The sequence below is a fragment of the Heptranchias perlo genome, chromosome 30, assembly GCF_035084215.1.
Source record: "Heptranchias perlo isolate sHepPer1 chromosome 30, sHepPer1.hap1, whole genome shotgun sequence".
NCBI lineage: Eukaryota > Metazoa > Chordata > Chondrichthyes > Hexanchiformes > Hexanchidae > Heptranchias > Heptranchias perlo.
The window spans coordinates 6,720,275-6,733,324 of NC_090354.1; the positions used below are offsets into that span (position 1 = coordinate 6,720,275).

A 13,050-nucleotide genomic window follows, 5' to 3' on the forward strand; every position below is an offset into this window, starting at 1 on the left:
CCTGACTGTTTCGATGTGATTATGATCAGATTTTCCAATGGGAGAGTAAATTTGTTTCTGACAACAACACAATAACCACAAGCAGGGAGTGGCGTTAGAACAACTACTTGCATTTATATAGCGCCTTTAACGTAGTAAAACGTCCCAAGGCGCTTCAGAGAGCGTTATCAAACAAAATTTGACACTGAGCCGTATAAGGAGATATTAGGACAGGTGACCAAAAGCTTGGTCAAAGAGGTCGGTTTTAAGGGGCGCCTTAAAGGAGGAGAGGTAGAGGGGCGGAGAGGTTTAGGGAGGAAATTCCAGAGTTTAGGACCGAGGCAGCTGAAGGCACGGCCGCCAATGGTGGAGCCATTAAATTTGGGATGGTGTAACCTGTGAAACTGCACGGGATCTCTGAGCCAGTCAGACGCCCTGAACGAGCCCGGTGATAAGTTTAAGGACTGAAATAAATCAATCTTGACTATCAACTTCAGCAGCGATTAACTGAGTCGTATTTAGTATCACTGTCCAGCATAACGTAGGGGCCCCAAACCGAACCTTTGCACAGGGCCCCCGCGAGGCAAACGCCACCCTGACCTCAAGTGAACTGGTACGATCTGTACCTGAACTTATCGATCCATATAATAGCTAAGGCACACAGACAGCTGTGGCCCATTGTGGCCTTTTAAGACCTCCATGTGTTCTGCGCAGTGGCCGCAGGTTGGGTGTCACGTGCCAGCAAGTCAGAGTCTCTTCAAACCTGGCAAATCCAGGTGTGGTCACGGTTAACCTCCTGCACGCCCCCACTGGCAACCTCCGAACCTTGATGGTGCATAGAAACAAGGCCTTCCGGGCAGGAGTTAACGGCCATAGACAACAAATTGTACAATAAACTGCGTTGGACTTTTACTAAACTTGAAAAGCCTGCTTCGTTTACAGCAAATTTTGTATCATGTAAATAAGCTACTAAGCCGTTAGAGAAAACATACCAACTCCAGGAAGTAGTTAAAATAGATTTATTTCTTTTCAAATCGACTTACCACTTCAGAATCATCAAGTCCATAAAGGTACATCTCCACATTCAACGAGAAAAGACTTGAATCCAGCTTACACACGACACTACTTTTGTGGCCCCACCCGCCCAAACCTCTCTCTTTTAGTTCTTGTTTTCTTAACTCCGGGAAAACAAATAAAGTATTTTTTCCCTCAAAAGGTTCGAATTCCGACAGAGGACAAAGTTTCCCCGGAAACACAGCACAGCTCACGCAGTGAAGTGCTCTCCACTGAGCCTTCGTTTCCACTACGAAAGGAGCAAGGCCACAGTGCAACTACTGGAGAAGGGGGTCACTGGTTGGCATTCGAGCTTCGAATCAAGGCTTTAGTTCAAAATAGCTTGCAGCAGATGACGCTGGCCCCACAATCTGATTCGCTGCCTGGAATCCAAGCAACTGTCATAGTAACAGCGAGAGCCCCTTTTCCTGATGTATGAATACATGTGTCTCATGGTGTTCTGCGTGCGTGTGTGCAGTTAGCTTGTTTTACATTATGCGCTGATAAGGCAGAGATTCCTTTCCTACTTGATGTTTTCCTTCGACAAGTGATTGAGTAGCACAGCATTTCAAGTGTTTAAAATTGATTTAACACAAGTGAGCTGGGGCAAATCCACGGTTTGAAAACTGTTTGGCAGCAGGTCGGGGTGGGGGGTGGGGGGGCAGAGAATTTAAAATTCTTTTCAATTTTCTCCTGAAGGCAGTGACTCTTGTACTAGAGGCTGGCAATCCTAGCCCAAGCAACCGTTCTTCATTGCTGAATATGTGCAGGGTATTCGACTACGGCGTGCGTCACAGTTGAGCCCGACCCCGCCGTCATTTATCATGCACACATGCACTTCCAAGCAGGGCATCGCAGGTCGGTGCTCAAAAGCAGGAAGTCCGGCTGATCTATCCGCTCCCTAGCTCAGTGGCACCGAGTTCAAATGTACTCTTTCTGCAGCTGATATTGGCTAACTCAGCACAGACCAGGGAATCAAACCTGGGACCTTACTGCCCAGTCCCACAATAGGCGATGCATTTTTTCCATTGAGAGGGCAGCCCAAATCCAAACAACACAAGAAAGCGCAGAATTTCACTAACAAGTCCACTCCTTCAATAAACTATGTACAGTCGACTCTATCCTGGACTCTACCTCCCCTACTCAATCTCCCGATGGGAAGTTTTGCTGAAACACTCTCCAATCCTAAAAGCTGCCAAGCAATACTCCAGAATATTGAGCTGTTTTCACACCTTCATCATTCAATTCTGGCCTGCTGTCTTCCACAGACCCCATAAGACCAGAACCATCTTGTCCCTTAAGAGATCAGATGCAGCTCATTCCCAAGCAAATAATTAATTGGCTCTTTTTGTTTTGCAGATGACGAAAAGCGTGAAGTATGTTTGCTGTGGGGTTGTTCCATCAAACTTCCAGTCTTGCTTGATGTGAGTGTGGATCAGAGCATCCGGTGTGGAGGACAGCACACCCAATTCACTGCACTCCTAAATTTCCGGACACTAAAATTCCGGAGTGCCATCGGTTGATGTGTTGCCTTCCACACTCAATTCTCCAAACCGCGCTTGAGGGTTGCCCACTCTGGTTGGACGTATTCCTGGAGGTTTCAGCACATGGCCTCCCGCCTCCAACCGCCCCGCCCCCACCGTTGGTGGTCCAACACGTCCATCCTCATAGCGCACTGCGTTCCCACGCCAATTGGAAAGCGAACAGGCTCTTTGTTACCTGATTTGGGTGAATCTTGACGGTCACTTGAACAGCCAATTTTCCGCATCACCAATATTTTCATAACAAATAAACAAAAAAAGTGTTCAAAGGAAATGAAAAACACCCATTTTTTTTTGAAAATGCCCCTATGATTTTTCTCCAGGGTTCATTGCAGCAGTGTCCAGGAGATTAATCTTTAATTCCTGGAAACACCACGGCAATCTTGGAGGGTTGGCAAACCTGGCTCTCTCTTTGAGCAAGACCCGGCCCTCAAATATTTACGCTACTGATGTTGACAGAGCAGACTGTCGCCTAGTGTTGAAACACTCAGGGAAATCAGGTCAATTCCTGATTCAGCAGAGTGCAGAGGGACATGCGGTTGAAGAAAGAATAAGATGCGGAACAGTTAGATCAGATGCTGAAACGATGCTCTAGATCGTGGAGTGGCCTTGCCCCCCTCTCTATCTCTGTAACCTCCTCCCTTCGAGAGCTCAGAGTTCCTCCAATTCTGGCCTCTTACACATCCCTGATTTTAATCACTCCACCATTGGCGGCCGTGCCTTCAGCTGCTCAGGTCCCAAGCTCCCTCCCTAAACCTCTCCCTCTCTCTCTCCTCCTTTAAGATGCTCCTTAAGACTTACCTCTTTGACCATCACTTGACCTATTACCTCCTTTAAGTGGCTCGGTGTCAAATTTCGCTTGATAACCCTCCCGTGAAGTGCCTTGGGACGTTTTCCTACGTTAAAAGTTCTATATAAATACAAGTTGTTGTTGGCCTTGGACGCCCTGTAACAGGCCGCAGATCACGGAGTGGGCTGGTACAGCCAAATGGTCATTTCTCATTCTTCCATCCTTACGTTCTGCACTGATCGCAGGGTGTCAATAAGTAACGCTTCTAGTGGAATGCGATGCTGTCTGTTTAACCACTGTTCCAGTTTTCAATTGCTGCATTAAAAACTTGCTGACATGCACGAACACATCAAATCATTTCACTGCTGTACGGGCTGACCCGTTTCATACTTTTTTTCCCTCTCACGGAGTAGTGGTTGTGTGGTACAGAATACGAGCAGCACTGCTGATCCAATATCAATGGACACTTTCAAAAAAGGAACTTAGGAATGGAAATAAAGGTCATAAAGATAGACTGAAATGACCAACTACTGCATGGGACTAAATGTGATGTGGAGATGCCGGTGATGGACTGGGGGGTGGACAAATGTAAGGAGTCTTACAACACCAGGTTATAGTCCAACAGCTTTATTTAAAATCACAAGCTTTCGGAGGCTTCCTCCTTCATCAGGTGAGTGTGGGATTCCATAAAGGTACAGCATATATAGTCAGAGAATAGTCATATATAGTTCTCTGACTATATATGCTGTACCTTTATAGAATCCCACACTCACCTGACGAAGGAGGAAGCCTCCGAAAGCTTGTGATTGTAAATAAAGCCGTTGGACTATAACCTGGTGTTGTAAGACTCCTTACAATGGAACTAAATGGTCTCTGTGCTGCTGGGTCTTTGGGAGGCAGGGCGCTGTACAAGCAGCTAGAGTTGAATCGTGAAGATGAAGGGGTTGATGAATATTCTGTCATTTTGTTTGATCACCTTTGGGGATCAAAGAGTATTTATGCAGAACTTCTATCAAGAGATGAAATGGGTGGGGTTGAATTCATGATAGGGTGGATTATGCAAGGAGTGTGGAAGGAATGGCCTGATGGGCTTTACTTATTCCCTCCTTTCCTATGTTCTAATCCCCAAACTAAATAACCTACCTTCAAGCCTATATCGCTATGCACTCACACAACCATTATTCCTAAATTAAAACATGTGAATCGCCAAGATTAATGGGCTGTGCCATTTTATAGGTATCGTGGGAAGATGCTTGAATGATTATTGCTGTTACCGTGACAGCCATTAAAAGATGCATGCTTTCATTATAGAAGATACCACCAGAGGCTCGGGAGGATTAGAATCTCATCCACTCATTTATGATCTGCAGATAATATATTCACACAGGGGGCTCTATTCAACATTAGGCCTACTTTGTTGCCAATTGCAACTGTCAGAACAGATGATGAACAGTGTACACTGTGATAGCACACTGTGAAGTAATCAGTACAAGGAATGACACAGAGGAGAACATTCCCTCTCAGCATTGGAATACTAAACCTGTTTAGAAAGGATGGGGGTCACAAGTTTGCTATGCTTAGCACACAGGTAGAGTCTTTAACAACAACAACTTGCATTTATATAGTGCCTCTAATGTAGTAAAACATCCCAAGGTGCTTCACAGGCACAAATATCAAACAAAATTTGACACTGAAACACATCAGGAGATATTAGGACAGGCGACCAAAAGCTTAGTCAAAGAGATAGGTTTTAAGGAGCGTCTTAAAAAGGAGGAGAGAGAGAGATAGAGGGGTTTGAGGAGGGAAATCCAGAGCTTAGGGCCTAGGCAGTTGAAGGCACGGCCGTCAATGGTGGAGCGATTAAAATCAGGGAGGCGCAAGAGGCAAGAATTGGAGGAGCACAGAGATCTCCGAGGGTTGTAGAGCCGAAGGAGGTTACAGAGATAGGGAGGGGCCAGGCCATGGAGGGATTTGAAAACAAGGATGAGAATTCTTCCCCAATTGCTGTTTGATTTCCTCTGGTTAACATATTTGCATAAAATTTCTTTAAATGTGCTATTTTAACACAATCATTCGCCTGTTAAAAATAAACAGGTTAGTGACTGCCTTAAATAGCAAACACGTGTTAATCAATGCGCTCAGAGGAATCTAAATTCCCAATGACCATTTAGGAAATAAGTCAACAGATTAAGTGTAAAACTTTTCATAAAGAAGTCCCAATAATAAGCGTATTTTATTTGGTCTCCCACTTTTGTCTCCTGGCAAACATATTTTTGTACTGACGCTGTGCTTCTCGAATTCTCCATGGCGTTGCCTTATCAATCAAGTGACCAACTTGCAACGAGATCGTCTCCTGGAGCTGCACGACAGAACTCACCACCCTCCAACAGAATGGGTCGGGCTGTTTGTGCATTCTAACTTACGAAGAAAGTTTGGATGAAAGATATACAGCCCCTCCCCTCCACCTACGTCACAACCAAATAGAATTCCAAGAAAATGACTCACACATTTACACAACAGTGGCAGCAACTGTCCAAGCTTAACGAATATTGGAACTACTGAGCATAAAATCCACTGGAGAAATATAAGATTCTCGGCCTTCAAAATCTAGGGTTAGCACACTTTCACCTCCGAGCTTTGAGCTGGAGCAGCTCAGGGCAATGAGACGAAGATCGCTTCTTTTTGCAGGCTGGAAGGATCCTTTTGTGAACGGAGCTTTTGCAGTCTGAACCCAGTTCCCAGTGGACATGGGTCCACAGCACTGCAAACACCCACTAAAAGGTGGCGATCTCATGCAGGGAAGCCACAGGATGTGGGGGGGAATGAAACAGTCACATTGTACGGTAGGGTAAGCTCTTTTGATTTAGTGTTAAAGCATTGTGCTAGGGTGGAGTGGAGGGAGTGTTGTTCTGCACCATGCTACACCTAACTTGAGAGCATTTCTTGTACTGACATTCTAGTATTCTGTTCCCAGCACAAATATGGCTCACCTTGATCAACACAAAAATTTATAACTAAAAAGGAATGAAAAACAATTGACAAAACAAAGTTAAAGCACAGATTTTGAAAGACCATGAGAAGTAACCCAACATCAACCATGTAACATCCAAATATATACATTGTTCTTCATTAGAGGTGATCAAAAAGGTCTGGTGCAGCGCTGGCTGTGCTCTCTCAGCGTTGTACAGTTTGACTGAGAAATTTGTTAATCCTCGCTGTGTCAAAAAAGTAGGTAGAGGAGTGGGTTAAGGAGCATAGGAACAGGAATAGGCCATTCAGCCCCTCGAGCCTGTTCTGCCGTTCAATTAGATCCTGGCCGATCAGTATCTTAACTCCCATCCACCCGTCTTCGTTCCTTAACCCTTAATACCCTTGCCTAGCAAAAATCTATCACTCTCAGTTTTGAAATTATCAATTGACCCCCAGCCTCAACAGCTTTTTTAGGGGAGAGAGTTCCAGATTTCCACATCCCTTTGTGTGAAGTAATGTTTCCTGACATCACCCCTGAACGGCCTAGTTCTAATTTTAAGGTTATGCCCCCTTGTTCTGGACTCACATGCAAGAGGAAATAGTTTCTCTCCATCTACCCTGTCAAATCCTTTAATCATCTTAAACACCTCAATTATATCACCACTTAATCTTCTATACTCAAGGAAATACAAACCAAGTTTATGCAACCTGTGCTCATAATTTGACCCATTAAAGCTCAGTATCATTCTGGTGAATCTGCGCTGCAGTCTCTCAGAGGCCAATATATCCTTCCTGTGGTGCGGTGCCCAGATTTTCCGCTGCACTGCTCCCGTGGTGGGTTGGGGGGAGGAGGGGAGGGGATGGAGTCAGGAAGTCCGCGATGGAGTGGTTGTCCTGAAAGTGTGCTGGGAGTGTTGCTCTGCCTTTGCCTTGCATGTTCCAGACGAGCTGCACTGGGTTCTCAAGACGCATGTGCTGCCGGGATATACAAGCCTCATCAAATCTTCAAAAATTGTACGAACGCTGGCAGGACTTCCCTCCCCTGCATTCCCTGTGATTTGCACCTGAAATGCCAAGGTCATCACAGAGGGCTGATGCAAACCTGGAGCACTCCCAAACTCACTTCACTTGGCCCTGAGACCAGAGGCTTTTAATGGTTGTGTTATCTTTGGTTTTCTGAGAGAGTGAACTTTTGTAATTTATGCCTTTTTGGTTTGTTTTTATTACATTTATTTCAGTGCATTTTTTTTTAAAAAGCATTTTAAAAGTTGCATTTTACTTCTTTCCCTCCACTTTTATTTTATTTTCACCAACTACCGTTCATCCGTTCATGGGAGTTTCAGTGCAATTTGCAGCAGCCTCACCCCATTAGGACGGGAATTCCCAGTGGAAATTCATTTTGCCAACAGGGAGCTGGAGAACAAGGAGTCGTCGCAGAGGTTTGACTGAGAAATGTGTTAATCCTCGCTGTGCCAAAAAGGTAGGTGGAGGAGTGGGTTAAGGAACATAGGAACAGGGGTAGGCCATTCGAGGTTTGACCAGCAAGGGGTCTTACTGCACAGACTCACTGTTACACAAGTTAGTGGGTCCAGAGATCCTGCCAGAGCTATTTGGGCATGTCAGAAGAGATGTACCTTCGCCACCCACTCTTCACCAGGGAGACCATACCACAGGTTGGGATTGTGCCTCCCCAATGTGCCATCTTGTTCCGCAAGCAGAAAAGTGATTTTGAGATGCTAGGAGCTGAAGGGTCATATGCACCGTGACAGATGTGTGCACAACCTGCATGCCAATCTGGAGATCAGTAAATAACTATGCATCATGCAGCTAGATTGTTTTACAATGACTAGAGATGCTGTGCCCTTGGAAAACGTAAGTTTGGCAAGACTTCAATTCTGCACTGCATTTGGAAGGTGCGCCCAGCTGAGGTATGGGTATGCATGAGATTGCAGCGAGAGTGTTTGTAAATTTGCGCGAGGGCTTGGTATGGGACAGCAGTAAATGTGGAACAGGCTGACAGGCAACACTGTGTGGAATACAACCGTGGGCCATCTACTCAATACATGGTACCGTCAGGTAGTCTTACCTTGCCAGACTCCTTAAAGTGCGTTGTCTTCTTATGCATCTCTTCCCAGGTCCTGCAGGTTAAGTATACACAACCTGGTCACCACCTGCTGCCAAGAACAGTGCACTGCTATCCTCTGGGGAAGCGTCCCGAGGTGCCAAACAGGGCAATTCTGCTTGCACCCACCTCAGGCAACTTCACGTCCATTTTGCCAGCCGTCAAATGGGGGGCAGGGGCTATGCCACTCCGTCGCTACATTTTCGCCTGGCACTTCTTCCCCCAGTCCTCTCCCCCCAGCCTTGGCAAAGACTGACAAAATATTTAAAATTCAATTTAAAGCTTTATAAAGGTTGAAACAATATATATGACCACACTCACAGCCACTTACCATTAAGTGTGCATATCCCTGTAAATCTGCCCTGCCAGCTAGATTTTCCACATTTCCCCCTTTGCTGGACAAGGCGAAAGCTGCACAGGCAGCTATGAGTAATTAGTTAAATTCAGGGCTGTTAGCTCACTGTTTCTGGCTAGCTTTGCGCTAGCAGAAAGTCCTAACGTTGGCCTGAAGCATAAAATCAGCCTTGCTGTACTTGACCAGATGTAGACCAAAAGTCTGAATAATTTGTGACCAGTAACTTATAATGAAATTATTCCAGAGTGTAGAGCTGGAGACAATAACCAGAGAGCTAAACACTTACATCATGTACTTCAGAGTACAGAACAAAAATAAGTTCATAGGCAAGAAAAGACCAAGTGCTCCATCACAGCTCATTCCCTTGGTACCCTAACTGTCCAAACACAGCATCAACTGTATTTCTAACAGCGCCAATGTTCTTGCCTCAAATACCCTGTCTCTGAGATTATGCCAAATGTTTATCATTCTCTCGGTAAATGAATTCTTCCGAATATCGATTCTAAATTAACCTTTCAATAATTCCCACTTCTGACCTTTGGTGCTACTTTTCTGGTTTACTCTGAAGTAATAATCTGAGTTTACCTTATTTAAATCATTTAATATTTTATGAGTGATGTCTGCAGTGTTGTTTGTGCATAAAATATAAAGGGTTTAGCGTTCAGAGTTGAAGTGCCTTTTCTTGAACTCCCCAAACCGCAACAGGGCCTCCACCCTGCAGTCCCCCCCACCACAGTAGGGTTTGACTCCTGTTTTCACGGTGTTCAACACGGTGTGTCTCTCTCTGCCCCAATTAAACAGTTCTATCATATCCACCCTCATTGGGGTCTCTTTTTAGTGTCAACAACACTGCTTCTGTTTTACTAATCCCATAATATATATTATCAGATAATACCCATACACAACCAGGGCTCTGCTGTTGACTTTCTTGCTATCAACCACCATAAAGGCTTCTTCTATTCCACCAACATGCAGCTGGTCTGCTGTAATGGAACAAAATGCAACAGCCAACTTGTGCACAACAAGGTCCCACAAACAGCAATGACCAGGTAATCTCTTTTGAACTCCACTGCACTTCTTTGAATAGCACCATGGGATCTTTTACATCTACCTTTGAGGACACACAGAGTCTTGCAGAGCAGGCTCGAGGGGCCGTATGGCCTACTCCTGCTCCTATTTCTTATGTTCTTAATGTCTAATCTGAAAGACGGTGCAGCACTCCCTCAGTATTGCACTGAGGTATCAGCCAAGATTACATGTGCTCTCAAGTCTCTGGAGCGGAGCTTGAACCTACAACCTTCTGACTCAGAAGCAAGAGTGCCACCACTGAGCCAATATACAAGAACTGCTTTTTACTCAATGCAACTTTAGATAAAACTCAGAATCCTATTTTTCCTTTTTTTTTTGGCTTTTCTCTTCTGCATTCCTGCTTTTAAATGTATTTTCATCTAAACCAGAGATCTCTCCGTACTGGTCCCTATGTCCAGTCCAAATCATACAAGAACTATAAGAACATAAGAAAGCACAGAACGAGAGACGGTCACTCACTCCACCCAGACTCCATGCATGATTATTCTAGCAGTGACTTTCCTTGCACATCATGGGATCAGAAAAAAAAAATCGGCCGATAGTCATTGCCATGAAAGTGCCAAGCCTCATAATAGTTATGAAAAACATGTAAATAAAGCCGGGAGTCCTCTCCTCTGCATTCTCTGTCGTTTGCTCTGTAAATGTATCATTGAAGGTTCCTTTCTCATGACCTTCATCATGACCTTTTTTGCTTTTTACTCGATGCAACTTTAGATAAAACTCAGAATCCTATTTTTCCTTTTTTTTTGGCTTTTCTCTTCTGCATTCCTGCTTTTAAATGTATTTTCATCTAAACCAGAGATCTCTCCGTACTGGTCCCTATGTCCAGTCCAAATCATTTTCTATCTGCGGAGAATGAGAAAAGTCCCAACACAGATCCCTGGGGCACACCACTAGCTATACCTTGCCAGTCCAAGAAATGTCCATTTACTTCTACTCTCTGCTTTTACCCTCAAGCATTTCTCTTTCCATGTTGCCACTTTCCCGTTAATACCATGGGCCCTCATCTTCCTTTTTGAAGGCGAATACTCAAGAGGGTGACACAGCCCGTGTCATTGGGGTTAACCCCCTGATGCTGCTGAGCAGTTTCCTCTTTAAGTGATGCTCCTATGTGCTAGGAGCCCCCTACATCATAGAGAGATACTAGCAACGGCAGTCGTGGGTGTTATACAAAAGCAGTTACACTTGCTAGCTTTAGCTTTTGGCTTAAAGGGGTAGTTTTCATGAAAAAAAGTGTTTGCCAGACCCTTTACCATTTGTCTTCAAGAACACAATGCAATGACGTAAATTGTATCAAAGAAAAGGATCATTGCATCACTTGCATGTGGCAGCGCGATGTTGAAATGTCACACGGTTCTTCTCTCCCAGAACAAAATTAAAAGGTTTTCTAAAACACTTTTTTCCATTTCAGGAGGATGATGTCCCTTTAAGACACCGTGTGGATCTGCCAAATGCAAGGTGCTGCTAAAAGAACACAACACACCTGTCACTCATCTACTACGAAGGAAAGGGGAAACACGGCGACTGAGAGCTAGCGACAGCAGCTGCCGTACAACCGAGATCCAGTGAGTTGTTCCCTTCAGAGCTGACCTGCAGCAGGCACCACCTGTAAACCGTCCTTCAATAACACCCAGCTTATGGTCAACTCTGCCTTAATGCATACCTGTCTCAAGTGTACTTCTGATCCTGGCACACAATTCCAACACATTAAAAAAAATCACTTCCTTAAGTCACACCTATTAAATGCAACAGAATTCCTGCATCAGATACTGATCCCGGTCCAAGGCTCTCATATTACCTAATTATTTATGCACTGTCAATCGCCTGCCCAGATTTACTTGGAAACAATGATGCCTCCCATATTTGGCACATTAAACACCTTATAGTACATCTTAAAATTCATGAACAAATACAGTAATTTTTAAATTTACTATCACAATATATCTTGTATTATAAAATAGCTCTCGCTCTCCCGCAGCTTTCTAGCACCAGTGAAACACCAATTGTTTCCTCATTTTTCTGCCAATTTTCTCCCCTTTCCCTATTCCTAAGGCATTGAGCCCCTTACTGGGGCACAGTGTGACAAGCACTGGTCATCCTCCAGAACCTCACTTAACAAGGTTTGCTTCATGTTCTAAGCCCAATATCAGCAGGCAAGCCCAATCCTGTGCCCACATAATACTTGTGGCAGAAGTGACCTGGTCTGTACATTCACAGTTGAGAGCAGGCCCTTTCGAGTAGCGTAGGCCAACGGCTGCAGCTGGCCCATGCCTCCAGGAATTGAACTAGAGGAGAGTATGAAGAATGCCTCTTGAGCTACGGTGGTTGGAGGGAGGGAAGAGGAAGTGAAGAGTGCCTCTAAGAAGGCAGGAGGGATAATACTGCCTCCTTGAACTGGGAGTGAAGGAGAGGACAATTGCAATGTGCCTCAGTAAATGGTTCATTTCTGCTAGCAATCTGACCACGAATGTCACTGTGACAAATATATATATTATATATTTAAATATGAATAAAAGATTTTCAATAACAGAGCACCAATACGCCAATAATTTCTTCAAAATAACCTGCAATTTTTCAAATAAGGGAAATCTTTGACACATCGTTTTGCCATCGACCCCACCCATAATTCCCAGTACCACACGATGAACTATTGATGTGGTCACCAGACCATGAACCTGAAATCCAGCTGTGACGGCACAGAGAACAGAAATCTCAAAAATACATAATAAATCACTGAACCAAATGGGTTACAATTTAAACAGCCAAACTCCAGCCTTGGGCTGTTAGCCCATGATATGCAACAGTCTCTGAGCATCTACACACCACTAGGTCCTGCTCCCAACTGTGAAAGTACAGTCTGCAACACTTCTACATAACTGCAGTATTGCTCTGTGACATCGCACAAACAAAATAATTGATATTAATATAAATATTTTCCAAATTTTAACATTAGTTAAGGCATTCCACAAATAACACATCACATGGGTTCCTGTATCATGTTAATTCTTTTAGAAAGAATTTGATAAAGAGCAGCACAATGAAACTTTTAAAGAGCAGTTTGCATTAATATAGCGCCTTTAATGTAGTAAAATGGTAAGGTTGCATTCATAGAATTAATGGCCTTTTAGCTGGCTGCATTGAAAACTAACTT

The 13,050-nt window shown here is 44.3% G+C and overlaps 1 protein-coding gene across 4 annotated transcripts in view; it reads right to left on the reverse strand.

Annotated features, from left to right (window-relative positions):
* Positions 1-13,050, reverse strand: part of cacnb1 (calcium channel, voltage-dependent, beta 1 subunit) — a 188,995-nt gene that overhangs the window by 60,928 nt on the left and 115,017 nt on the right. The window contains exon 2 of one of the 4 annotated variants that reach the window (XM_067968799.1): positions 8,420-8,471. The exons of the other annotated variants lie outside the window; for them this stretch is intronic. Coding sequence (XP_067824900.1) covers positions 8,420-8,458 — 39 coding nt within the window. The 5' untranslated portion in view covers positions 8,459-8,471. The remainder of the gene's footprint in view (positions 1-8,419; positions 8,472-13,050) is intronic. 4 annotated transcript variants of the gene reach the window in all.